This window comes from Aspergillus alliaceus (genome assembly GCF_009176365.1).
Source record: "Aspergillus alliaceus strain CBS 536.65 unplaced genomic scaffold BDW43scaffold_50, whole genome shotgun sequence".
Classification (NCBI taxonomy): Eukaryota; Fungi; Ascomycota; class Eurotiomycetes; order Eurotiales; family Aspergillaceae; genus Aspergillus; species Aspergillus alliaceus.
The window spans coordinates 269,144-295,547 of NW_022474733.1; the positions used below are offsets into that span (position 1 = coordinate 269,144).

The 26,404-nt window shown below is 47.5% G+C and overlaps 9 protein-coding genes across 9 annotated transcripts; 5 read left to right on the forward strand and 4 right to left on the reverse strand.

Annotated features, from left to right (window-relative positions):
• Window positions 1–183: 183 nt before the first annotated feature.
• BDW43DRAFT_314746 (glycoside hydrolase superfamily) lies at window positions 184–1,533 on the forward strand (the record flags this gene model as incomplete). The annotated part of the gene is made up of 4 exons (XM_032047892.1): window positions 184–282; window positions 405–853; window positions 1,001–1,196; window positions 1,249–1,533. 4 exons carry the CDS (start codon window positions 184–186, stop codon window positions 1,531–1,533), a joined length of 1,029 nt encoding a protein of 342 aa, XP_031896550.1.
• Window positions 1,534–2,492: 959 nt separating this feature from the next.
• On the reverse strand, window positions 2,493–3,430 carry BDW43DRAFT_302976 (uncharacterized protein; the record flags this gene model as incomplete). Its single annotated transcript, XM_032045344.1, has 3 exons — window positions 2,493–2,870; window positions 2,973–3,202; window positions 3,268–3,430. The coding sequence occupies 3 exons, from the start codon at window positions 3,428–3,430 to the stop codon at window positions 2,493–2,495; spliced, it is 771 nt and encodes a 256-aa protein (XP_031896551.1).
• Window positions 3,431–4,602: 1,172 nt separating this feature from the next.
• Window positions 4,603–5,685, reverse strand: BDW43DRAFT_302977 (uncharacterized protein; the record flags this gene model as incomplete). The annotated part of the gene is made up of 4 exons (XM_032045345.1): window positions 4,603–4,903; window positions 4,964–5,106; window positions 5,160–5,489; window positions 5,542–5,685. 4 exons carry the CDS (start codon window positions 5,683–5,685, stop codon window positions 4,603–4,605), a joined length of 918 nt encoding a protein of 305 aa, XP_031896552.1.
• A 659-nt stretch (window positions 5,686–6,344) lies between these two features.
• Window positions 6,345–8,371, forward strand: BDW43DRAFT_302978 (amino acid transporter; the record flags this gene model as incomplete). Its single annotated transcript, XM_032045346.1, has 8 exons — window positions 6,345–6,491; window positions 6,543–6,613; window positions 6,661–6,684; window positions 6,739–6,838; window positions 6,889–6,961; window positions 7,022–7,399; window positions 7,451–7,470; window positions 7,532–8,371. The coding sequence occupies 8 exons, from the start codon at window positions 6,345–6,347 to the stop codon at window positions 8,369–8,371; spliced, it is 1,653 nt and encodes a 550-aa protein (XP_031896553.1).
• A 124-nt stretch (window positions 8,372–8,495) lies between these two features.
• On the forward strand, window positions 8,496–9,382 carry BDW43DRAFT_302979 (GNAT family N-acetyltransferase; the record flags this gene model as incomplete). The annotated part of the gene is made up of 3 exons (XM_032045347.1): window positions 8,496–8,593; window positions 8,666–8,988; window positions 9,048–9,382. 3 exons carry the CDS (start codon window positions 8,496–8,498, stop codon window positions 9,380–9,382), a joined length of 756 nt encoding a protein of 251 aa, XP_031896554.1.
• Window positions 9,383–10,147: 765 nt separating this feature from the next.
• Window positions 10,148–11,670, reverse strand: BDW43DRAFT_322058 (putative toxin biosynthesis protein; the record flags this gene model as incomplete). Its single annotated transcript, XM_032049475.1, has 3 exons — window positions 10,148–11,109; window positions 11,169–11,277; window positions 11,331–11,670. The coding sequence occupies 3 exons, from the start codon at window positions 11,668–11,670 to the stop codon at window positions 10,290–10,292; spliced, it is 1,269 nt and encodes a 422-aa protein (XP_031896555.1). The 3' UTR covers window positions 10,148–10,289.
• A 1,335-nt stretch (window positions 11,671–13,005) lies between these two features.
• Window positions 13,006–14,693, forward strand: BDW43DRAFT_322060 (ankyrin repeat protein; the record flags this gene model as incomplete). The annotated part of the gene is made up of 7 exons (XM_032049476.1): window positions 13,006–13,260; window positions 13,306–13,441; window positions 13,474–13,634; window positions 13,751–13,993; window positions 14,056–14,449; window positions 14,509–14,516; window positions 14,547–14,693. 7 exons carry the CDS (start codon window positions 13,006–13,008, stop codon window positions 14,691–14,693), a joined length of 1,344 nt encoding a protein of 447 aa, XP_031896556.1.
• A 6,361-nt stretch (window positions 14,694–21,054) lies between these two features.
• BDW43DRAFT_287852 (tryptophan synthase beta subunit-like PLP-dependent enzyme) lies at window positions 21,055–23,365 on the reverse strand. The gene has a single exon (XM_032043200.1). The coding sequence runs from the start codon at window positions 22,736–22,738 to the stop codon at window positions 21,143–21,145; it is 1,596 nt and encodes a 531-aa protein (XP_031896557.1). The 5' UTR covers window positions 22,739–23,365; the 3' UTR covers window positions 21,055–21,142.
• Window positions 23,366–23,623: 258 nt separating this feature from the next.
• Window positions 23,624–26,139, forward strand: BDW43DRAFT_287861 (uncharacterized protein). The gene is made up of 4 exons (XM_032043201.1): window positions 23,624–23,958; window positions 24,030–24,141; window positions 24,204–24,629; window positions 24,709–26,139. Exons 1-4 carry the CDS (start codon window positions 23,630–23,632, stop codon window positions 25,903–25,905), a joined length of 2,064 nt encoding a protein of 687 aa, XP_031896558.1. The 5' UTR covers window positions 23,624–23,629; the 3' UTR covers window positions 25,906–26,139.
• The last annotated feature ends 265 nt before the right edge of the window (window positions 26,140–26,404 follow it).

Here is a 26,404-nt window from a genome sequence, read left to right on the forward strand (position 1 = left end):
TTTCAGGCTTTGGTGCAACGCTTAACTGGGCTAACGAGTCTCTCCCTCTCACAAATGAGGCACGACTGAGACAGACCAACGAGAGTCAACTTCGTATCCCATTCATCACTGTTACGGACTCTATCAACAATTTTATCTGCCAGAGGGTACTATATTCCCTCCGCAAGAGTGGCTACATTCAACATGCCGCTGTTTACGGAGGGTGTTGTTGCACTTCGTGAGGAGCAGCTCGCTATAGGAGTAACGTCTGTCTCCACCGTTAGACATAGCCTAGGAGCCCAGGTACGGGCGCGTTGGTGAGCTGCAAGTATCGTATATCGACCGGTCTTCATACGCACTCTAAGGCAACTAGCTTTGGAGAGGATTCCTACCTAACAGGCGAATTTGCCCATGTCTATGTCTAGAATATGGAGCACACAGACGAATCAGGGAATATCAAAGTTGCCATGACCATCAAGCACTTCTTCTACGGCGACATTCGTGGCGGTGTGAATGCTGCTAGTATATACGGCGTGATCAACCACATCTACAATGACAAGCTGCGTCCATATATCCGTGCGCTGGAAGCTGAACCTGCCGCTGTCATGGTGTCTTATGCGTCGGTAGATCTAGTACCCATGTCCGCGAATCTGTATCTCGTGAGGGATATCTTGCGACGGAAGCTTGGCTTTGATGGTGTTATTTTGTCTGATGCCAAATCGATTGCGCATCTGTGTACTGAGACTAAGGTGGCGAGTTCGTACGCTGAGGCTACGCTGTTGGCCCTTAAGGCTAGGTTGCAGATGGAGTTGAGCCCAGGGTTGCCAGCTGTGTTTCCTAATCTTGTTCTTGCGGCGGCCGATACCCACATGTTGTAGACTTAATTGATGAAGCTGCGTTGAGAACCCTTGAGATAAAGTTTCTAACCGGTTCTTTAATAATTTTCTTCCTAACTCAATCCATATGAACAGGATCCTTCGTGCTCTCGCTCACCTTGAGGCCGCTCGCGATATTGCCAAAGAATCATCGTCCTACTCAAGAATGACGGCATTCTACGGAAAGCACACACCAAAGTGGCCTTCTTAGGTCCCTTCGCCGACATCCGCAACCATGGCTCCTATGCGCCGGCTAACTCCATTGGCCCCAAGTACGGCAACTCGCTCTACCAAAGTCTGCAAGCCCAGCTCGGCGCCGGCAACGCAGACGTCGCCCATGCGGTGGGCTTCATCAACACGGAAACCAACAACATTCCCACTGCCGTAGCGGCAGCTAAAAAAAGCCGGCTTTGCAGTCCTAGTCCTTGGCTCGCTATCCATAGGGCTAACAGACCCCCTGGCAACCAAACGCACTGAAGGGGAATTCTTCACTCACGCAGACATGGACTTCCCAGGGACTCAACAGCAATTCCTGGACGCCGTGCTAGACGTCCCCATCCCAACTGTCCTGATCCTCTCCGGCTGCCAGCCCTTTGTGCTCAATAACTCAACCCTTTGCAATAATGCCATTCTCCACTTTTTCCTCGGTGGTGAATTCACCGGCGATGCCCTGGCCTAGATCTTGATCGGCGAGGTGAATCCTAGCGGCAAGCTGCCTATCAGTCTACCACAAGATATGTCTGCCGCACTGGTTTTTAATGACTGTCTTCCAGGTAATAACACGGCCCAAGTAGATAGCATCTTAGGATTTAACTTGACTTATCAGTTCCTCTGCTCTCGCGGCATTCGCCAATGCCATCCGGATTTGTGCTGAGGTATACGAATTTCAGTATTTCAGCGCCGATCGCGAGGGGTCGGCATAGTAGCCTGGAGGTTCGCGCTAACATGACCAATACAGGCTCTATCGCTGGGAAGGGAGGCTGTCCAAGTCTACTATCGGCCGAACAGAACAACGGGGATCGTGTTCCTTGTTAAGCGGCTAGTGAGGATTGAAAAGGTTGGTCTGGGTGCTGGGGTGGGTAAAGAAGTGGCTTTTGTCATTTCATATAAGGATCTGGGTTACTATATGAATGGGGAGTCGAAGGTGCAAAGAGGCGCATATTCTTTTTGGCTTGGGGCAAGTTCAAGGGTGGAAGACTTCACGCAGTTTAGCTTTACAGTTACTTAAGACTTCGTCGCGTCTTAGCTTAGTTTGTTGCTATTTACCTGAATAAATATATGCATAATGGCATGGTCGATCTACCGTTGACAGGGAATATATAAAGATACCATCCACCTGATACGGTTTGATTTCCGCCCTCGCAGCTTATTTAGCTATTTAGATGATAGACCGGAATATAAGATACAGAAGCACACGTAACCAGTTTCATCATGATCCATTCCCATGCTTTGGATCTGCTCCTCAGTTTCTTAGATCGTCTTCGCGGAATCCAATACGTTTTTCTCCAGATTGGGTCTCCGCGATGATACCTGTGTCTTTCTGTCGACTAGTCTTCCACTCCTCCATGTGCCAATGCAAATTGGCTGATTACGAGACTTATCGAGACCAATAACCCTGAATGTCGTATTTCGATTTGGCTACCGAGCTGCAAGCAGACCCATAGCATGTCCATGCTTTTTGAAATACAGACTCATAGCCGCGAAATGTTCACTATCTGGCGGACAAAAAGCGTACCGCTCAATACTAGGTAGGTCGGGGTTATCATCAGTCAGTCGTTTATAGCACGCATTACGGTCAGGGTGCTTTGTCCAGGCAACGAGCCGGTCAAAGTCCTTGCAGTGCATTATTTGCCCCTCACCAGCGCCATTAATGAGCTCAAGAGATGGCATGGGTGTGTCGTCCGCTTTGCAAATAACGTCCTGCCGTAGGTTGTCAAGACAGTGCTCTATGTGCTCAGGCGATTCAGTACTTTCCTGATGAGACCACAGTTGGTGAAAGGATTTACGCATTGCCTTCTACAGGTAACAGTCAGTATTCCCCGGTCGGTATTACTTCCCTTGTTTTAGCGCTATTGACAAAGTCCCAGCACAAGACCAATAACCAAATGATGCACTTACTAAACAGTGTAGCTGGTGGAACACTTTCAAGAAGTAGATCTTTCTATTTGCGTCCCATGGAAAGTCCCAGGAGTCCGATAGACCTCGATTTCTAGCCCAGTCTATTGTGGGGGCAATGACCATAGCATCAATGCTCAAGGTGTCCCACATATGGTCAGCATGAGTTTTGTTGGAGCTCAGGTACTCATTGTGGAGGGAGTACCGAGTTGGAACATCGAGTGCGAGTCCGGCTAATGAAAGTGAGTGGTTAGATATCCTAATTTGGCCTTTAGGATGTGAAAGCGTAGGGACTTACTATATGGGGATCGTTGAGCCTCTGAGGCGCTGCATGGTGTTACTTTTTTGTTTTGCACCTCCGGTTTACTGCTCAGAAACGTCCACCACAAATTAAGCGCCACGGAGACAAAAAGTGACACTGCCAGGACAAGAATTCCGAAGCGTTGTATTCCTAGGAGCATCCGAGCGCTACCGTGGTTGATATCAGTAGCACTCTTGATTGCCCTCTCCACCTGATCACCTTCGTCAAGCGGTTTAGTATTCTCACGTTTGTAAAGCATACCGAGATACTTATTGAAATTGCCAGCAAAGGATGTTAGGCCACCAGCATCCTATAGGGATAGGGATTATAATAGCCACGTAGGTCGGATGTTGCGCAACATTTCGTTTGTTACTGCCATTTTGCTAATGGGTCTATTTTTTCTGTATGACAAGACGTATGCGCCTGGCGCAGGGATGATACTTTGGTAACTGCTTACAACTGGCCAAGCTCATTCTAGGTGTAACCATCCTTTCCCTTGACTCTTTCTGGAATCTCTTGGCTATTACGATATGGTGCATTCCTATGGTAGAAGTTGAATATATATTCTCCGAAGAAGACAGATGATGCAATGTTATAATCATTATCTATTCCTCTTGACGGAGTATCTTCCCTAAAGCCTCTCAGGAATACTTGCACGAATACTACCCCGTGTCACTACAATTTAAGCTAATGATATATCCTCCGAAAATGGCAACTGGTGAAACGCTGTAGATCACCAATTATTAACAAAGAACAACTTCTGTCTATCTTTCTCAGTTGAATATTAAAACTCCGTTTAATGTACCAGTGCTCTGTCCAGGGCACTGTCTATCTGAACTCAGATATTATCACGAGTCAGACGCACGAAACTATCAGCAGTATTTGAACTACGTACGTCCGCTCCGGGCAGATGTTCCTTTTCCGCACATTCATAAATAACCTATATGGTTGAAGGATATCTAGAATCTATCCCAAACCACTCCTCCAGCGAAACCATAGAGTGCATAAAGCTACGTCTAGTACACCGAAAAAGATGCACATCCCAGTCCTCCTCATGGTAGGCCTCGTTGCCTTGACTGTGGGCCATCCACTGGCATGCGCCAGCCATGCAAGTGACTCCGAGCTAGGTGTGCGATTTGTTTGCCGAGATGCTCCTGCACTCAAGGTGGATGACTCTGGTGGCTTCGACGTTGCTAAGATAGCCCGTCGGCAAAATAGCCTCCCGACCAGATAGCGTAATTATGACTCTGATCTGGTGTCTCGAGCCTCTATCGTTTGTTCTCCCTCTCTGAGTTGTAGTCCTGCTACTTCCTTGGTCTGGAAAAAAGGAAATCAAACAGAATGTTTAATAAAATACAACTCATGGCTCTGTTTCGTTGCCGAGTCACTGCCTATGATCCTCGTCGATCTATATCCGTACCTCAGCCCAGAAGGGCCCACCCCGGCTGGCTGGAACATACCACTAGGAAATGCTTCAAGAAATTCGCGAAGGTATGGCACACAGGACGAGATTATTGTCACTGTTTGTAGGACTTGGCTGCACATAACCCATGGCCAGAGATCCACTGGGATTGAAGATCGGGCGTCGAATGCTTGAACATAGTGTAACTGAACGGCGGCGACTATGATGTCCCTGACGATTTTCCAAACAGTCAGATACCAAGATCATTCTTGTAAATGTGAACTCACTCACAAGGTCCTGATGCTGAAGCATCCGATGACTACCATTCTTTTCCGTAGCTGCATGTTTAGGCGATAGATCACAATACTTGGAATAATGAGCAGTAAAGCCTCTATTGCAATATTTGTGGCACCGAAATATATCCATAATGCGGTCTTTGCGCGGTCAGTAAGATGTATGTTGAGGGGCATGTATTTGCTCAACATACTACATCGATACAAGTTCCTGATGCGACATTCCAAACTTCGGCTGGATGACATTCAAGCGATACCGCGATTATCATCGTCACGGTCCACAAGGCGAGGAATCCCCCGATTTTCAAGATCAATCCGGTTCGCCCAGTCCCCGAGAGAAGCATGTAGAATAGTACCATTAATGCGCCCTTCCCAAGCCCAAGCGTCAAGATGTGGAATATCTCTGAAATATAAAGCGCCTGTTGAAGACCGAGCAGTTGATCCTCCGAGTCGATATCTGATGACCTTCCCAACCCACGAGTTGCAGCCAGTGATACAGTAGCTCCAGCAACCATGGATGATACCTATTAATTATCAGTACCGTTCGTCTGAGGTGGGAACGAAAGCGGTATTCACAAGAGTGCTGAGAAGAAGAGCCACGACCAAAGTTCTCCTTTTGAATAGATGCCAGCTTGTTATGAGGCAGGTTGCGACCGCTCCCGTTGACACTATGAGTAAAAACCATGATACTATCTTGATTGCTGCACTGTTGTCTTCCATATTGCAGACTAAAAGATGACTTTCTTTGCACTGTTTGATTCTTCGAGATGTTTAAGAACTTCTGTATAGCGCCGACGGCTGCCTTGAACCAGAATTTGTAATCGAGCGTTTATGAAAAATCAGCTTCATTTCATAGTACTGTTCAAGCTTACTGTGTCCAGAAGCCGGGCCTCTAGACTCGACTATGACAGGAAGAGCGCTAACTCATACTTTACTTGAGTTCAAGAGCCAATAGCACGTTGACGTCTTGAACCGTGATTTCCTAATTGCATGCCTGAGTCTTCTCTAACATGCTGGGACGGACTGGTGTGGTGGGCAGTGCATTGCTTCTGTCCCACAGGAGAAAGCGGCTTCTTGCTGAGCAGAATGGAACCTTTGTGATACCAACGACATACCAATGATACTCTGATTCGCTTCGGCTGATAAAAGACGGAACTTCAGCCGTCCTGTCTTACATATGCCCCTCATTGCATTGTCCACGCGACAGGATTTCGATACGATAAGCACTGCTGCCTGTCCTACCCCTTCGGCTGAGACTAACTGTTCATGCATAGCTTCTGTCTAACCATAACTTGCTCCTGGACAACCATCACACATCCATACCCCGCAGAGGCAGTATCATTCACATCGAGTTATTCTTTTCGTCTAAGCCCTCCAATATGAGTGTCAGTTCTGCTGCCGATCGAGAAATCGAACTGGTTTCCAGAATGGATAATGAAACCCCAGTACCAAACAAGAACAATCCAGTCTTGTCCAGTCGAGACGCATACGAGCTTGCCAGAGTAGGGAAACGAGAGGTTTTGAAGGCATAAGAACCCCCTTGATGTCAAGAAACCCCCCGCTAACACGCGTGCCAGCGGAGATTTGGGCTAACTAGTACTGTCGGGTTCGCCTGTAGCTTAATGTTAACATGGGAGGCGGTCATTCTGTTCGTATTCCTTCGTTGACATGTTAGGCTTGCTGACTCGAATACAGGAACATCGGACTGGGGCTCAGGAAGTATGGTCCCTTGTTCGCTATTTCATAGTAGGGTGCCTGTTGATCCAGTCCTAGTGGAGGACCGGCGGGCTTGGTGTACGGCTACATAGGGGTCTGGATCGGGTTCATAAGCATATTCATTGCAATGGGCGAGTTAGCAAGTATGATGCCTTCGGTATGGATATCTTAGTCTCCCACTGGCAAGGCTCTTCTAAGATTTTACAGGCTGGCGGGCAATATCATTGGGTGAGTATCCTTGCCCCGGACTCATCCAGACAATTTCTCAGCCACGTCACTGGTGGGTAGTTTGAGCAGATGCTAGAATAGTTTCCATGACAAGGCTAATATAACGTCCAAGGCTCAATTTGCATCATCGCGTGGACCGCAGCTCCCACATCGGTCATATACGTGGCTGGAAGCGTCCTACAGAGCGCCGTTGCAATGAACCACCCACGATACGATCCTAAAGGGTGGCATGTCACACTTATCATGTGGGGTATTCTGCTGATTTGTACAGTTTTGAACACATGGCTTGGAATGATTTTACCTGTCATAGAGGTGCTCATCCTCATCCTTCACGTGCTGGGATTCTTCGCGGTGCTTATACCAATTATCTATCTTGGCCCGCGCGCTGATGCAAGGTCGGTCTTCCTTCTTTCATATAATTTCGGTGGTTGGCATGATATAACCTTGTCAACACTGATTGGGCTCAAAGGGATAGTTGCCGCATTCTTAGGTGGGTTCGACATTTCATCATTTGTGAAGTACATAGCTAATACCCTTCCAGGCACCGATGGTGCTGTTCATGTTAGTGATTGCCCCCAGTCTCCGGTTTACAAGGGACTGCCATGGCTGACTCTCTGCATAGATGGCCGAGGAGGTGGCAAATAGCAGTCTTGTGGTGGCGCATTCTATGCTCTTCGCCATCTTGATCAATGGGCTTCTCGGATTTGCGATCTTGATTGCTTTCCTCTTCACCGCGGGCGACTTGACGGCAATCCTGAAGTCCAACGCAACCTATCCATTTATGTATATTTTACAAAGCTCGACAGGGAGCACAGGTGCAGCTATTGTCCTCTCGAGCATTATCTCTATACTCCAGGCTTGCGCTGGACTCGGAGCAATGGCATCCGGTAGTCGCATGCTCTGGGCCTTTTCGCGAGAACGAGCCATCCCAGGCTGGCGATGGATCCGTCGTGTGAATCCACGCACTGCGGTCCCTTTTCACAGTACCTGCTGTATAGTCATTGCTGTTGGCCTTCTCAGCCTCATCAACATTGGTTCATCCGTCGTGCTGAACATCATCTTATCGCTCGTTCTCGAAGCTTTCTTTTCCTCGTACATTCTGTCGTTATCGCTGCTTCTATACCGACGACTAAGAGGGGACATTTTTGAACGAGATCAGTGGCCTAACTCCAATTCCTGCTTTGTCTGGGGCCCTTTCCATCTGAAGGGATGGATTGGAACCGTGAACAACATATTCGCTCTTGTATTTTGCGTCCTCATGGTGTTTTTCAGCTGCTGGCCTTCGAACAATCCCCCATCCCTCTCGCATATGAATTGGAGCATTGTCATCTTTGGAGGAGCGGCCGTGCTTGCAGTGGTGTACTACCTGGGGTGGGCCAGAAAGTATTATACGGGACCACTGATCGAGGTGGAAGTTGCAACGGCACCCATGGGACAAAGAAGCGGGGGAGGGGCATTGTGAAACATATACTTTGGAAGTACTCGGGCTGACAGTGAATTTACTCTGCTTGGACGCGTATATATAGCTGTATTCTCCTTCACACTCTTCTCCTCTTCTCTCCTTCCCCCACTCCTCTGACTTGATAATGGCGAACACCCAGTTTGAGGTCAGGGAGATCACCACCAAACAAGAATATGCCCACCTCAATGATGTCCTTTGGACGGCTAATTTCCACCCCTACCTGTATATATTATTCACACATCCCACCTCATGACCAATCTTCTGCTAACTGACTCTACCTTTTCACGTATACAGGCCCGTGTTTACTGCCTGTCATCCCGTGACCGGTCACACCCCGGAAGAGTACACCAAAGATCGAGCTCTAGACACTGATATCCAGTGGGCCAACCACCTCAAGAATCCTGCTTCCAGCTTGATCTGCGCCGTAGACAAAGCAAGCGGTAACGTGGTTGGTGGTTGCGAATGGTGGATCTTCCACGAAAATCCTTTCCCCAATGGACCTCAACCGATCCCATGTACTTGGTTCCCTGAGGGTTCCGAGCGCGCCGAGTTCGCCTCTCAACTCCTGAGTAAGATGTTCTTTCCGCGGCAGTGTTGGTTTCAGCGGCCTCATGCGGGTCTGTCCTCACCTCCCAGAAGTACTTGATACGAGGCTAATACGTTTGAGGGTGGCCAGGTGTTAACAGGATGGGCGTCCATCCGAACTATCGTCGACGCGGTGTCGGGCGACTTCTTATGGAGTGGGGGCAAGAGAAGATTGATCAATTAGGCTACGAGAGCTTTATTGAGTCCAGTCCGATGGCTCGTTGGTTATATGAGGAATACGGGTATCGAAACATAATGGGCTTGCATCTTGACTTCGCGAAGAAGAATCCTAGCGATGAGTGGGAGAGATTGAAGTATGAATGTCGCCCGCCGGGGGTCTTGTTACTTTGGCGCCCCCCAAAAGGAGTCTGGGATGAGAAGGTACCCCCGGGGCCTTGGGCTGTTACAAAGGAGACGTGGAAGTAGACCTCGAGGCGATGATCAATCATTTATTACTACGCCCACCGTGTCTGCGTGATGTTGGTACAGATTGGGGGGATGTTTCTAGTTCTAGTTTATGACAGATTAAGCCCTCTAACTACGTTGTTTTAAGTGCTCGCCCTTGTTCCCTTGGTAATGGTTCACCCCTTTTGTCCCAGCCACTGATAGTATATTCCATTGACCACCCACAGAAGGGTCTTGTCTACATGACTGTCAGCGTTGGTTCATGAAATCTCAGCTTGGGGATCGTGGACAATCCGTGACGATAGGCCCCCAGTTGGTCTTCGGTTTCCCGAAGTGACATGATTACACGTCCATGTTCGGTCGGAAACACTTTTTCGTCGGTCAGAACCAATTTTGGTGGATGTTCAAAGACAAATCATAAGGACAGTGGCCCACAATTGAGCACCCTCTCCACCAGAATAGTAATGGTTTTTAATCTAAACGTCTTTTATTGATAGTTTGAATCGAGATCCTGTAGTTGTTATTCTACCCGCAACGAAGAAGCCAGATGTTGTTGCAATATCTCTACCCACATACTGTATATATATTGCGGTTCCCATACCATACCATTTTTTTTGAAACTGTCCTAGTATCAATAATGTATATAAGTGATATACATAACCAGGGTTCATGTATTAAAGTCTAGGTATTGCAATCAGACATGTCCTTTTCGTGGTAACAATATTTACTTAGTCAAGTACAGTAGGGCCCTTTTCTACATACATTAACAATCCGCATCCGGACCGCTGTAGTTTTACCAGTGTATATAGCAAACTGCCTACTCTGCAAAGCCAAACTGTATTCAAATCAGGGCTGAAGATCTACCTCGCAAGATGTGAAGTTTGTGATCTGTCCCTTTGCATGGCAATACGATGCTCAATCGCAGTGTTCACAGCTTCGGCTTCGGCTTTTTCGATCTTCTCGTCCCCACCGGCATCTGTGCGATTTGAAACGCTTCCTCGGATAATCTGATTCCCTCTGCATCAGAATGCCGGCTCCGATGTTCTTGCCAGAATCGTTCATCTTCCAACCAGCCCTGAAACCAACGGCGCATCCAATCCGCAATGGTTGAAGCGCACCAATCCACCTGCTCGAATACAAGAGTATGACCACCCTTTAGCAGCACCGCCTTTTCAACCATGCCTTGGGCTACTCCACCGCTTCCTCCAATCCCGGTTCCAGTTACTTGCATTTTCGAGTCCTGGGCATCGGGCAAAGAGAGGAAGCTCCGGCCCCCAAAGACCCACAGCACACTAGGCCGGATAAACGGCAGATTCCGCATCGCAGACCAACATTCGGGGCGAGAAAAGAGATACGGTCGCTCTTTTTCCGCATCCCAGTCTGGCAATAGCAGTCGGTCCCGCTCTTCCCCTTCGAGATTCGGCGTGAAATAATTCCAGGACTCTTGATGCTTCGTCGTTGTTAGTGTTACTGCGGTCCGAGGAACTTTGGGGTCCCTAGCAGGATCATAGAGGCGAGTCGGCACTTGGCGAAGTCCGTAGCGTAGATAGCGGTCTCGCGCACGAGGATCCCACTTGCTCAGGCCCTTCGTAAGAGAGGCGGCGGCCGTTTCCGGAGATTCCCAGAGATCCCTGCGTCGACTGGCCATGATAGCGGGATTTGGACCGCCGAACGCCACCTCCAGGATAACGGGTTCGATGAGGATCAAGGTCGACAACAAGCGTGGATGAATGATCGCAAGATTAACACTGTTCCGTGGTAGATTAGCCTGATAGCACCAGCATGATAGGAAAAGGGATGGACGAACAGTTGGGCACATCCCATACTGTGGCTTACGCCGATGAGTGGTCGAGGCATTTGATCGCGGAAGTGGTTGATCATATGTAGAAGGTCGCGCGAATGATCGTACCAGTTGGCTAGAGCAATCCCATCAGTAGGAGTTTTGAGTTCCAATCATATCAGAACGTACTTTGGTCTCCTTGGACATGCTCATTCAGGGTCGCACTTGCACCTTGGTTTGATGTATCCGCCACCCAGATTCCACGCAACGGAACGGAGAGTCTTTTCAGCTGGCTGTACAGGTCTTCCCACAGTGGCTCATACACCTCCTTGGGTGATCCGTTACCGGGCACTCCAATTATGGTAACTGCATTGTCTGGGATCGGGCTGGATCTCTCGGCATCGACTGGGACATACTGTTTGATCGCGATCTGTAAGGGTGTCTCTTGGCGACCCCTGATGCTCTGGGGGTATTCGCGGATATGCTGGCCAGGAAGGACATGTTCAATGACTTGGAAGGGAAACGACATGTTGGTTTGTCTGACTGGGAGTCCTTGTAGAAAGGTGTTTAAATTCTCGAGGCTAACGCGAATCGAAAGAAGTAGTATTGGCCCCCACCTGCCAAGAATGTAGAATAGCTAGGAAGATAATTGCAAGATACAAGGCCGAAACGGCTAGATTCAAGATCCTATAGAACTATCGTAAAGGCCTAACTAGGTAGGAATCGTGAGGCGCTTTTATATGTGGCCTGATTACTAAGGTATTCAACAATCCACACGACTCGGCGGATCGCCTATTGCTAGGTGCCTGCGATACTAGGTAATTTCATAATTTCATGGGCGTATACAATAAGCAAGAACCATAAGCCTCGGGTATACTTAGTTCAGATGGCAGGGCAGGCATCGGCTTATTATTTCACTGCGTGAGGGCTCAATGTTGGTTCATATAGTCAAATAAGCTCGCGTAAAAGTATTAGATCCGGATACACGACAGGGGGCACAGCCAGCAAGCAAAGGAAGTTCTTCGCACGTCGAGGCTGTCCATGATATAACAGAATACCGTAGTTGTATGAGGGGATCGGTGTCAAACCAGGTTTATCTCCGTAATGATTCGGACGCAATGTTGCTCTTATTCCGTTCGGCTATTTAACCCCACACTATCAAACATAAACAGACAAGGAACTCCCGCCCTTTGTTGGCCCCATCTGATGTCACTATACCACTACCAAACGAACACATGGATTCTTCATCCTGCTAACATTGTATCTCTACGTTCATGACCTCTTCCACTTTTCCATAGCCTGGCGTGCTCCATGGCAAACGGATCCTGGCTACAGTCATCGAGAACCGAGCCAAAGAGGGCACTAATGGAGATCCACCGCATAATGCTACTAACTGACATGTCAAATTTGGCGATTTGAGATGGAAGAAATCCCTAAAGACTGTAATCCAGACGCAAATACTTTGTGTGTGAAGGGGGCTGCGTCAACTTTATGCCCACCATTTCCCCTCATCTAACAAGGCTAAATTGGAAGATAAATAGAGTGAGACACGGCTAAAATAGGAATACCCAACAGAGTAACGCACGCGAGGCTGAATGTGATGAGTCTGCCTATGTGGCTTGGCTTGGATGAGCATGCAAGAGCTCGACTTTAGCCTTCTGATAACCAGGCTGGCCGTAATAACCTCCCCCTCCCCTCCCCTCTCCCTTCTTTTTTCCCTTCATTTTTAATTGGGGTGTTAGGGGAAGCACCCTAGTGAGCGCCCACTCCCCGACATAGAGGTCTCTTTGAATATTACATATAGGCGCATTGTATGAAACGCCTCTCTCAATGTAGGTAGTTTCCAACAACGAAGCCAGTTACCATGGATGTTTACAAATATACCAGATTAGGAAAGCTCAGCGGGACAGACCTCGACAAATATCTTAAGACTTATGATATCAATGATGTCAACAGCTCTGGTTGGACTTTATTGGCCACCGCAGCGAAAGCCGGACTGGTCAAAATAGTCGAACTCCTCCTGGGGAGCAAAGCGGACGCCAACACGAAAAATACGGACGGATACGCTCCTATCCATCTCGCTGCCAACGCAAAGAAGGAGCGTGCTCAAACCACTAAAGTACTACTGGATTAGGGGGCCAATGTGAATGCCAAAGGCCCCGAGAATGTTACTGTTATTCTCATCGCCATTACGCAAGCGCGCGACCCAGAAGTTATAAAGGTGCTACGGAAGGCAGGTGTTGATTTGAACGCTACGACTAAAGACGGAGAGACGGCCAAAGATCTGGCAGAGAGCTCAAGTGACCCGAAAATAAAAGTGCTATTAAGCCAGATCTGCCAGCGCTCAGCAGATTACGTGCGATCACTTGGGTTGTTAATGTCGCGGTGTCCATTCTAAGCTATGTGAACCAGAACATTGTCATAAGGGGGATTACCAGACTTTTTGGCCTGTTCAGAAGGACACCTAAGACTCTTGCTAAGCCCTCAGCCCCCGTGGATCCGAAAGCACCGGAAAGGCAAGAAGCGTTTGATGCGGACTTCGCAAAAGTTAGAATACCGCGACATTGAAGCTCAAGTTGATTGAATCAGCGTTCTGATCAATCTACTAGGCAATCCACAACTCTATAACAAAGGAAGAATTCGCCAAGGATGTGGCACAATGCGTGAAGAATACGGGGCTCGAAAAGTTCTTCGCACCCGATAATCCCTTTCTCCAGCAAGTAGCAGAGAAGGTGTCGAAACTAAGAGATGACCCCAACAATCTACTAAATAAACCAGACCAGATTCGCGATCTCACGCGATTAGCTCTCTATCAGGCGGCCCTGTGCCGCGGTATGTATTACAGGTATTACGTTCACCGGACTCCATTTTAGGGATGAATGACGACTATATACTGACCAGGAAAAGACGATAGTGGGTCGAGGGAAATGACGGCCGTATAAACGCCCAGCGTGAACTGGTCGAGCGCACTATGAGCATCGCGACTCGACTAGTCCCGGACGATAAAGTTGTCCATCTGCGGTTTATCAACCGGTCGGGGGATGGCCTTACCGATCTGCAGGCGGAAGACATCAGAAGCAAACTGAATTTTGTCCCTAGTGGTGGAACAGAGATAGGCACTTCACTGAAGGAAAAGGCCCTGAAACCATTTATATATGATGTGCTGCGTAGTGGACTAAATCTGGAGCGCCCATACCTCATTCTTACAATAACTGATGGATGCCCGACAACGGAAAAGGAGGATACTTTTGAGACGGCGATCACTGAATGCAACAGGAAGTTGGTGGCTAAGAAATATCGACCACAGGGTGAGAGAATTTGTTTCCTATAGTTCCAAGGAACGGCTAACATTAACTTCACCGTCCAGCGGTAATGGTCTAGGTCAGCCAGATCGGCGCTGATCAGGGTGCAGATGCTTTCCTGAGAAGCCTGATCGACAATAAACCGGCACTGAAGCAAGTGTTGGAGGTAACTGCAGGTATTTTGTCCATCAGGATAGTCAGTTCTAACGCAATCGCTAACTTGGAATCAGAGAAGTTGGATGCGGAGTAGGAACAACTACGAACAAATGAACGCCATCTCGAAGAATAGGTATGTCAACAGAACTATGATACAGTCCATTGGTGTTCTACATCGAACGTCTGCCATAAACTAGCTGCTGAAGGTTTTGATGTCTCTAATCACTAGTCGAGTGGAATAGTGAGTTAGTTTCCTTAAGGGAACACAAGTAAACTGTGAGTTTATCTAAATCGCTGTACTGGAGTACCTCAGATTTCGGAATAAATACGGGAATATGATTAATTGCGTAGTAATTACTTATATTAATTAAATAAACAAATACGTAATACGACGCGCCTGGAGGGCAGTGCAGCAGACAATGCCTGTAATGGAGAATATAAACTCGCCCTCTCCCATAGAGGATGGCACTCGTTCATAAAGCCTAAGCCCACGCTCAGCATGGAGGACGTAGGGTCGCCCTAATTTCCAGCCGAATTCGACCACGAGGATTAGAATCCTTCCGGAATTCCTACATGAGAAAAGCCGAATTACATTCTGACATCCGGAGATTCGCCTTCCGTTCAATTGACAGTGGCACGGCTGAGCTTCAATAAGAGTTCTGGTCCGTATCTTTTTTAGGCTTCAATGGTGCAGTGCAAAACTAACACATACTCAGTGGATGGCGATTTTAGCGGGAATGGCTTTTTCATCAATATTCCTAGTATCCAGCGTCGTTTTATCATGACTGCTGGCCACAATCCCATCGAAGTAACCGGGCAGCGTATTCGAGACCTGGTTATGGACCCTGGGTTTTACAGAAGGGATTCCTATTGAGGAGAAGGATGTCCGAATCTGTCCAGCATTCGAGGAAAACCCGGCTGCTGCTGCGGAAGAAGATGACTGGGTCTCATCTTCCTGCCAGACACAGACCCACAGTTGAACGCTAATTTAGGCAGATTCGGGATGGCATTGAAACTGGCATATGAGGAGCGGCTGGACTGCGAGCTCTGTGTGACTGGCATCCTGTCTTCAAAGTCCACTGAACATGCTGTTACCAGCTCCGGCCAATGTATGAATCCAATCTTTAATAAAAATCAGTTGGAGTATACAACAGAAACAGAGAAAGGGATGAGCGGATCCCCTGTGTGGATTATATATGATGGTTCTCCGACGGCGGTTGCCATCCAGTATGTATACTCGCGATCCTCCGTGTCCTGTAAGCCCGAGTTTACTCTGGCTCAATGTTCGGGTCGATCTGCTAATATCATTTAAGCAATAATAGTAAAGGCAATGGAAAAGAAAGCAGAGGAACAAGAATCACGCTCAGGGTTCTCCGTCAGATTTGCTCCTGGACCAGTGCGGAAAAATGCAATCAAGCCATAAAAGTGGACAGCGACACGGCGTTGCCTCTTTACCTGACCTTTTCGGAAACGGACAAGCTTCTCGGTGTGGTCGTGAAGGAAGCGGATAATCCAGCCCTGATGCTTTTCAACATTCTGCCTGCCTACGCACCATCCAAAGGCATGGGTAAGGAGGTTGGTAAAGGTTTACCTGCATGCTTTGGCATACATCAGAATCGCGATGAGCACGTGCAATGGGATTCGTGGAATGTCGACTTCACTACGGCGACGTTGGTAAATGATCTGCGACGAGCTCGCCTGGCAAGGGCTTGGTCGTAGGATGACAAACGCTTTCGTACCATTACTGATCCCAAGGGGGATGCTAAGGCCAAAGAGGCCTCTGAAAAAGCAATGGAACTGGTCGTATCGACCGATAGAGTCCCCGCCATACAATGAAGCTGGGAAGGCGAAGAGTTACAATTCTTCTGATCAGATAAGCTTTTCTATCCCACGAAAGAAAAATGTAGGCTAACCCTTTTTTTACTTATATTGTGAAACCCTTTGCTAACAGATCTTTGTAACTAGGAAAAATACAACTACTTCACCCACGGAAACCGACCGCAACAATAGGACACACTACACAGTACCTAGTCATGCTTCTAAAACCAAATTTCTTCTTCTTTTCTTTTAAAGGAGGGGCAGTTGTGGGGGTTGGGGAAAGAAGTCATCTTGGGTTCTGGTTTGAGAATGATTGTCAAGGGAATTAAATGGTGTTCATCTTAAAAGGTTCCTCACACACTTAGCAACATTCGGAATGTAGAAAGAACGAAAATTTGCGTACCAGATGAGTGGCAAATAACAGCACAAGCGATCACGCCATTTGATCTATATATATAAGTTATTCTGTACTGACACCGGTTGTTACATATAGGATCTTAGAAGTAGGAATCAGAGAGCTTGTTAAGTTGTGAAAAACATACAAAATTGGATGCCCTTCAATATAATTCAACTCCTCCTCCACGGTAGCATTTAAATAGGTAAATAGAGTCTGATTTGGCGTAAAGTCATGGTACTGACAGGCAGGAAATTTGCACTCTAAGGTTACACCTAGTGTCCCTCTGTGAGTTCAGCCCTGATAGTGTCGTTATGTCGCGGATTATTCAGGATTTGCCATTAGCAGCATCTTCCTCAGTAGCATCACATTCATGTCCAATGAACCTACCATAAAATCCTTCGCTGCGCTCCTGCCTCCGCACACTGACGGTGACATCCAGCGAGTCGCTCGGAGGGCGAGGAATCGAGGACAGACTTTTGGAACTCGCATCGGGGCACGAAGCGAGACAGATTCGAACTCATCCGGGAGTGGGCCTGAAAGGCTGGAAGGCGTTCTGAAGGGCCTTCATCACCCACGACATGGATGTGAGCACCGTGGATTTAGTTTAGTTGCCGGGTATGGTAATCTAAGTATATTATAAGCATGTCTTTACATTAATAATATAGCCCAGATAAGGTTGTCGTAATGATACTCTAATGGATTATACCGTTGAGCTACTTTAGATGCGCTACTTTGGCTTTGAATGTAAAATTTAATGTTTACGCTAGCTGGACCTGTCTCGCTGGGTTGATACCGCCAGCTTTTTGAAGCGTTATCCAGCATTAAAAGAATACACGGTACGAGGGCAAGTAGGGAAGCTACCATTCCTGTTTCTTTTGTCACGACACCATTAGTGTGAGGCACGGCTACCACAACATCTCCGGGAAGTATAACCCACTCTCTCCGTCCGTCATCTCCATCTTTGAGGATTGTCATTCTGTCTCTCCCCAAGTCTTCCATTCTATCCGTGCAACTTCACCTATTTATGCGCCAGTCTCCACCTAATCAGTTTCACAACACTATGATCTGATAGGTTGACTTACTACCCAATCCCTAAGGGAAAATTGTGACACAGTCCAGCTCCCCGCTAACCAGAACGTCTTTGATAATATATGTGACTGAACCAAACTGTAACCTTGGCCCTCCTTGTATTCTTGTAGTGGGTGAATGACGTATTGTAATCAAAAATGCCGGTGACTCAGTTTCAAGTTTCGATAGGCCTGACATGCGCCAAACATTATATCCGATGTCCTTGTTTCATGGATTTCATGAGTAAAGTACTAACAGAAATTTAGGACTTGGGCACTCTTACCTTTTGCAACTTCAGCTGCTCCAGTAGCGGTTTTAGAGTGTCTTCTAATCCTTCCTCCTTGGCTTTATAAACTTCCTGGTCTTGCCATCTCACCCATTTCGCTTCTTTCATGAGCCAATCGGCTACAGCTCTCAGATAGGCGTTTTGCAAATCGTTGGGTAACTGCGTTTGTTGGAGATGGTCAGTGAGTGTAAGGAATGTTTTCGAAGCTGTCATTTCCGGTACATATGAGGGCGCCGGGCCCTTTATCGCAGATTCTTAGACTGTGTATGAAAGACCTCGGATGCTTTCTATTATCATCAGGAACGCGGGGTCTATCCAAACATGAAATAGTCAATTAGGCGGTGAATTGGGCAGAAAATGGTCTACCCCACCAATATCTACCAAACAGCCGTCAAGACATTGATAGATTTTGCTTAAGATGGCTACTCATTCATTCTTCAAGACACTGCCAAAGACTTGCATGTCATACATCTTTATCATTATAGCTTATTCCACAACGATTGGATCTATTGATGCATAGTCCATCTAGGAGATCTCCAGGTAGGGATACAGTGGAAAGCATTGAACCGTTAAGAGATGGAGCGGGCCGCAGATCTACCGTGGTTCACCGCCCAACGATCGGGACCACCCAACGATCGATTTTGGGATACACCGACTTTTAGATGTAGATTTTAAACCAACATAACTCATTCAGTTCAACTCCAATGGAGGCAGCGTTAGCAGAATTAGAATCCTTGGAACCAGGTGAACAGATCAACTATACTTTTTATGTGAAAAAGCACAATGTGAACCGAATTACCCTGTCAAGACGTTACCAAGGCATTTAGGGCACTAGGGCTGACTGTCAAGAAGAGCAACAATTACTTAACTACCAGCAAGCTAAATCGCTTATTAAAGAGATTAATAAGCTCTCTGAGCGAGGCTTATATATATCCTCTTCTATACTGCAAAACTTTGCAGCTGAAATCACCAAAAAGCAGCCAGGAAAGAACTGGGCAGGCCGCTTTCTAAAGAAATACCAGGATAAACTGGTCTATCGGTATACAACTGGTATAGACTCTGCATGAAAGAGAGCTGATTCTGTATATAAATATGCATTATACTTTGAGCTGTTGGCCAGAAAGATTGATGAATACAATATACAGCCAGCAAATATCTATAACATGGATAAGAAAGGCTTTCTTATTGGAATGCTTTTAAAAGCTAAAAGAGTTTTCTCCAAGCGCCAGTATAAGATGGATAGTCTTCAGCAAAGGCTTCAGGATAGAAGTTGAGAATGGATTACTACTATTGCTTGTATTTGTACAGATGGAACTTCATTATCTTCAGGTCTTATCTATCAGGCTGCCTCTAGTAATATATAAGATACCTGGCTTCAAGACTTTAATCTAAATGATCACCAGTGCTTCTTTGCTTCTTCTACTTCTGGATAGACCAATGATAAGCTGGGATTCGCATGGCTCAGAGATATGTTTGACAGGGAGACAAAAGATAAAGCTAAAAGAGATTAGAGACTTCCAATTCTAGATAGCTATGGCTTCCATGTTACTATAAAGTTTATAAACTTCTGTAACAATAATAGAATTTATTTAATGACTTATTTATCTTATTTAATCCACTTCTTGCAGCCTCTTGATATTGGAATCTTTAGTCCTTTGGCAATATACTATAGCAACCAGTTGGAGGATTATTTATATACCTGCCAGGGCCTCAGCTCTATTATAAAGAGAGACTTTTTTAGATTATTCTGGCCTAGCTAGAAGAAGGCCTTATCCTAGCAGAATATTGAATTAGCTTGGAAATCAACTGGCATCTATCTAAGGAATCCTAAAGTTGTTTTGAAGCGCTTTAATAAAACAGGGGACTAGAGGTCTTTATCTAGTGACTCCTCATGCTTAATACTGCAGGCGGATGACTGGAGACAAATTGAAAGACTTCTCAAGAATATGGTGGCTGATATATATAATAAAAACACCAAGAAGCTTAGTGCAACTATTCATGAGCTTACCACACAGAATACTCTTCTTAATCTACGCTGTGAAGGCCTTGAGACAGCTTTTCTGAATAAGAAGAAGAAGAGACAGCGTGGGAAGCTATTACTATTTTAACTACAAGCGCCTGAGGATGGTGGTGCAGTCTTTTATTCTCCTAGGAAGGTCCAGCAAGCTTGAGATCTTCAAAAAGAGAAGGAGAATGCTATATAGCTTGCTATAGCTTTAAAAGAGAAAGAGAAGCTCTGCTGTCAACAAGAGAAAGAAGAGAAACAGCATTTAATTGAAGAGAGAAAGAGAATCAGGGCATTGAATAAGGAATAGAGACTTCAGGAGGTAGAGCAGAAGAAGTAATAGAAGAAAGAGGATCATGTGGCTAAAGAGACAGCTAAGCAGCTTTAAAATAATATCAGAATCACTAAAACCAGCAAGAAGAAGGCCTCTAAGTTATCTATAATTCAAAATACTGCAGTTACTGACCTCCTAGCTCCTAAAGTTGTTGATAAGGTCCAAACTACATCAAATCGCTCAGGCAGGCAAATCCGCCTCCCACAGAGGTTTCGGGAGTTCTAAAAAATGTGTATAGCTTCATTTGTATCTAAGCTTTGCTCCATCGGACATTCATTAGATAATTTCATTTGTATGTGGTTGTATTGCTTCATTTGTTGCCTGCTTTATTTTTCAAAATCGATCGTTGGGTGGTTCTGATCGTTGGGCGGTGAACCACGGTACAACCTCACTTTGAAGCTGGGAACAATGATATCTGTGAACCCAGGCGCATTATCCAGTCAATATGTCAGAGCAGGACTGGTCTCTGCTCTTACATATGCCTACAGCGCTCGAGCTCTGCGGTCGAATTACCCAATTCTATTTTTTAGTTTACGGAGCTCGCTGTGAAAGAAGGCTGTGTATTACTATTTTGTTTATTGAAGTTGCTATCCTCTTCAGCCTTAGACTTTTATAGATGCAGATTGAGTGTGGACTTAAAACCGCAAGTCCCATCCAATCTGAGGCCCAATCCTGGGCAATTCATCGGCCACGGTCTGCACGTCTTTATCCCCGCGACCACTCAAACACAAAACAATATCCTTCCCAGGTCCCAGCTTCTTTGCGATTTCAATAGCACCCCACACCGCGTGAGATGTTTCTAGCGCCGGAATAATGCCTTCCAACTGGCTGAGCAGGCGGAATCCTTCAAAGGCCTGGACATCAGTAGCCGACAGGAATGTAGCCCGTTTACTTTCTTTCCAGTGTGCCAGTTCCGGCCCTACTCCAGGGTAATCTAGGCCTGCAGAAACGGAATGAGTCTCAGAGATCTGGCCGTGTTGGTCCTGTAGGACATATGTGCGAACGCCATGTAGGACCCCTACGGAACCACCAGTCAAAGTCGCTGAGTGTCTTTCTGTGTCCAACCCATCTCCGGCGGCTTCTACACCAACTAGTTGGACCGAGAGATCATTTGAGAAAGGGTAGAACATGCCAACCGAGTTGGACCCACCACCCACACAGGCAACCACGGCGTCCGGACTCTTGCCCAACTCGTGCATCTGGGCCTTGGTTTCATTACCAATCACACTCTGGAACGTTCTGACCATGGTGGGGAAGGGATGTGGCCCGATCGCGGATCCGATAATATAGTGGGTGGTATCGAGACGGACAATCCACGCGCGGAAGGCTTCATTGACGGCATCACGGAGGGTCCGCGAGCCTGAATCAACGGGGACCACCGTGGCGCCCAACAAGCGGATCCGGAACACATTCAACGCCTGTCGACGGACATCCTCCGCGCCCATGTAGATAGTACATTTCATGCCGAACTTCGCACAAACAGTGGCCGTCGCAACACCATGTTGACCTGCACCCGTCTCGGCAATGATTTCTGTCTTACCTAACCGTCGAGCGACAAGGATCTGACCCAGGGCATTGTTGATCTTATGAGATCCAGTATGGTTGAGGTCTTCCCGTTTTAACCATATGTTTGCGCCTCCAACGTGCTCGGTCAGCCGCGACGCTTGGTGAAGACTCGATGGGCGGCCCATGTAAGGATAGTACGACCGGTATTCCTCCCAGAAGGTCGGATCATCGAGGGCCTGCTGGAAACCAGCCTCGAGTTCCGCAAGACACGTTGTCAGCGCCTCGGGGGCATATTGACCACCGAAGGTACCGAATCGTCCTGGTCCATTGGTTACCGCTGCCTCTGCGTCGCCGGTCGGAACAGCCACATTCTTTTCTGTTGCCCCGGAAATTTCACTCATCGACTCATCGCGATGAACCTTCCTTTGGGTGATCAATGAACAGTAGTCCTCGGCTGCCTGAGCGGCTCCGCCGGGCGGCGCGTCACTCAGTATGTTAATCACCTGGCTCCCAATGACCGCACCATCGGCGATGGAGGTCACGCTCAGGAAATGCTCCCGTGTGCTGATTCCAAACCCGACTGCCACGGGGATATTGCCCGATAGCCCCTTGACGCGCTGAATCAGAGCCGGAAGCTCTATGTTGAGGGTCCCCGTAGCGCCAGTGACGCCCATGCGGGAGACGAGATAAATAAATGAATCAGCCATGCCGCAGAGTGTCCTCATGCGCTCTTCGGTAGTGGAAGGAGCGATCAGTGGGACATATGAGAGGCTGGGAAAGGAGTCAATAAGCCGGACATTCTTTACATACGGTTAGTCACATACCCCATCTTAGTGCAGCCATTTCGGAAGCGAATTGCTTCTTCCGGAGGCAAGTCAACAATAATGAAACCATTGACCCCCGCATCCTTGCAATCACTCAGGATTTGAGATTCCCCGTAGCGTAGGAGGGGGTTGTAGTAGCCCATGAAGAGGACAGGGGCCTTGAGCCCTTTCCGGCGCGCCTCCCGCACCATTTCTAACATGGAGGTAATCGTGACTCCATTTTGGAGGGCCTTCAGGTTCGATTTTTGGATGGTTTCACCATCTGCAATCGGGTCGGTGAATGGGAGACCCAGTTCAATAATGTCTTCAAGACATCCATCAGGATCGGCACAGTTTTCGAGGAAGATGGTCTCCAGAATGACTCACCAGCTCCTCCGGCCTGCATACCCAGCATGATGTCCGGCGTTTCTTCCGCCGTGGGGAAACCAGCCGTCACATACGTGACTAATGCCGGACGTCCCTCTTGTTGGCATTGGGCAAAGGTTTGTCTCAGATGCTCCATGGCGAATTAATTGTCTGGTGGTAACAGAAATTGGGATATGGGGTTGGCTCCCTTTTTATGGTGACTCCACCGGATGGATGAGTCAACGTCCTTGTACCCACAGTGGAGAATCCGGCGAGCCTATGAATGAGCTCTTGTGGACAGGTTGATCTACCCGTAAGATACGATCTAGGGCTAAACATTTTTGATCCTGCCAGTCCATCATGTGACCTCTGCGGGGTACGATACACGTTTTGTCTTTCTTTCATCAACAATCTCCTGGAGTTCATTCCAGGCAATCAATCAGTAGCATGGTGCTGGACCGACAGGAGCAACGCTTTCTCATTCAGAAGCACAATATTTCATTAGATGGCCCAATCCCCCCAGATAAATGGCCTGCAAAGTATCATTCTCTCTTTCGATTGGTTTGGGAAGCGGACAGGGTGCAGTATAATGATTTCAAGCACGCCGGACTGGGAAATCCAATCGGCTCACGGCTGACGACTGGGGAAATGTGCACCCGCGTCGAAAGACTCGTCCAGACAGCGTATGATTTGCGTCGAACATGGGCCAATGAGTCTATGTGGAGAGCTACGATAGAAAACTTCATTCTTGAGCCCTTCAATGCTGAAAGTGGATCGTACGAAAGCCCCCGCTGGGTACCGCTACCCAATTGTTATGAGAGCGAGCTATCTTAGCTGACATTGACAGTCCTCAGTGCAGCGGATGCTACGGGGTATCGCACTTACTAGCACCGCTGCGCAATACTGGCCCTGCGGAGACCCTTTGTGAGTGTGGCGAAGTAGAGAAGAAACCTTCCTTTGTAAGGAATTGTGACGTTGGCTTGAATATCTTCCGCGTCACATCCACTGACGGGGCGTGTAGTCCTTATCATTTGTCAAATTTGCAAGTCACCGAAACTGCCGCCTTCTGGATGAGTCGATGCCGGAAATCGATAAAAAGGTCCTGTCGCACCAAAGGGCCGATCTCGTTATTGGGTTTCAGAAGACCCACGAATTCCGTGAGATATTGTCCGCTCACCCGTCTATTCAAGCTACAGCAATTGAGGGTAAGGAGGAAATAGTCTTTCCATTTTTACTTCTCGAAGCCAAGTCTGAGAAGGACGGTATCGGATTTGACTCAGTCGAGAGGTGTGCAGCATTCGGGACAAACGCTTTGTTAGCCCTACAGAGAGACTTATCATTCAAGACAATTCAGGCTGGTTATAGAATAAATCCCATAGTCTGGCTTTTGGCCAGCAGGGGAGACCAATGGGGAGTCTACGCGTGTGTTCCTGATCAGTCGACCACAGTGAGTCTATCTGCCCATTCCCTGTTTATGTGGGAAAAAGGGAATCAAAAATCACTACAGTGGCTAAACAAACACCCAGCGAATGATCAAGTTGTGGGAGGGTTCAATCTACAGGCATGACCATGCATTGCAATTTCTCCTCATAATCGAGATGCTATGTGACTGGGCAAGGAATATCCTCGCAGACCAACTGCTTCATGGTATATGGGGACCTAGTGGCGCATGCGGTACGCGCCATTGTTCTCGTACTAACAGCAAGTTGGATGGCTTAGCAAAAGCTCTTCAGGTGACGCAAGTCAGTGAGACAACAGGAGCCAGCGACAACTGGGCTACGTACACTAAAGATGCCGTGATACGATCTGAAACAGACATGCAATACCAGTTTCGATCCCTCTCCCTGCCAGAATCAAGAACGCACCTTACTCGAATCCTTCTGGCGATTGGAGGGACACGCCACTTTTACGAGGCAGCCCGAATGTTGGTAGCATATTTCACCCTGGACGATCCCCTCATCATAGGAGCAGGATTCATCTATGACTTACACCACATTTGGACCAACCGGCCTTTGGACAGAATCTCTGGGGATCCAGAACGGAATTTCGCCGGTCTTTCCTTTCGAGCCTATTTCGACTACTCAAGCTGCCAATTGACTCAGGAGCTGTCGTGTGTTACCGCATCAATCACAGCAATGGAACTTCTGCTCAGTATCCTATCCCCGTCCGAGAGGGTGATTTTCACACGTAATGAAATAACGCCATCACTGCTTCTGCCGGGGACAGTTGAACCACTTCGAGATGCATCCGCTCCCAGGCTTACGCGAGCTGCCATTAAGGACTTATACCTGCACTTACAAGTCTCTAACCAAGTAGCGGGAGCAAAGAGTTGGGTTCAAGACCACAAAACTGACCAGTTCCTCGAGACCTTCTGGGCCGTGGCAGATGGTCAGCGGAAAATTTTCTGGAGGTGTCCCCGTCAAATATGCTCTACTGCAAAACGAACTGTGTTCCCTGATGCTCCCGAAGACAGTGACATTCTAGACCATGTAACACGCTTTGTGACGGACCATGATCCGGTTACCCTCGTTTTATTACAAAATGGAGGATCGACGACGCGATACTGCTGTGTTGTCAAGAAGGACGACAGCCCGGAAGACCTCCCAGCAGTTGGACAGAAGATCCATACGCTTCTCCGCAATCGGCCAGGTTATTTCACCACTTACCAGCGAGACTACTTGGTTGGGTGGGCTGATAGTCTAATTGGGAAGGCATCAGCCTGATCCTTAAAACGCTGGATGGGGAATGCTGGCTCCCTTACTCCGCTGGATTTCTTGGTTGTTGCAGAGGGGCTTTCATTGGCCCAGGACCAGGTCAACGCAACCGAATGCGTCAATGTTGAAGATTTTTAGGTAGTTGAGTTTTCTTGTGCATGCATTAATCCATTAATACAGAAAGCGCTTTTGGTTGGACACGTAAAGGACCGAAGTAATGGATAGTCGACAGGTGGTTCCAAGTGAGCTGGGGTCCTTTTTTAGGCAGGTGGCATGTCATAAAAATGCTGCTTAGTCAGGTTTCAATCACGTGCAAGACAGATGAAGTGCGACCCCACAACAACCAGAAGTTTCAAAACAGGCGACCTTTTTCAGTGTTTTTACCTACCACCACCACTATGGAGCTTCTGGCTATGTTAAATTCTTACCTCTGTATTTTTATTAAGCTGATTATCTAATCAGAAGTATATAAATTATTAAACTCCATAGTTATAAGTAATTCAGATAA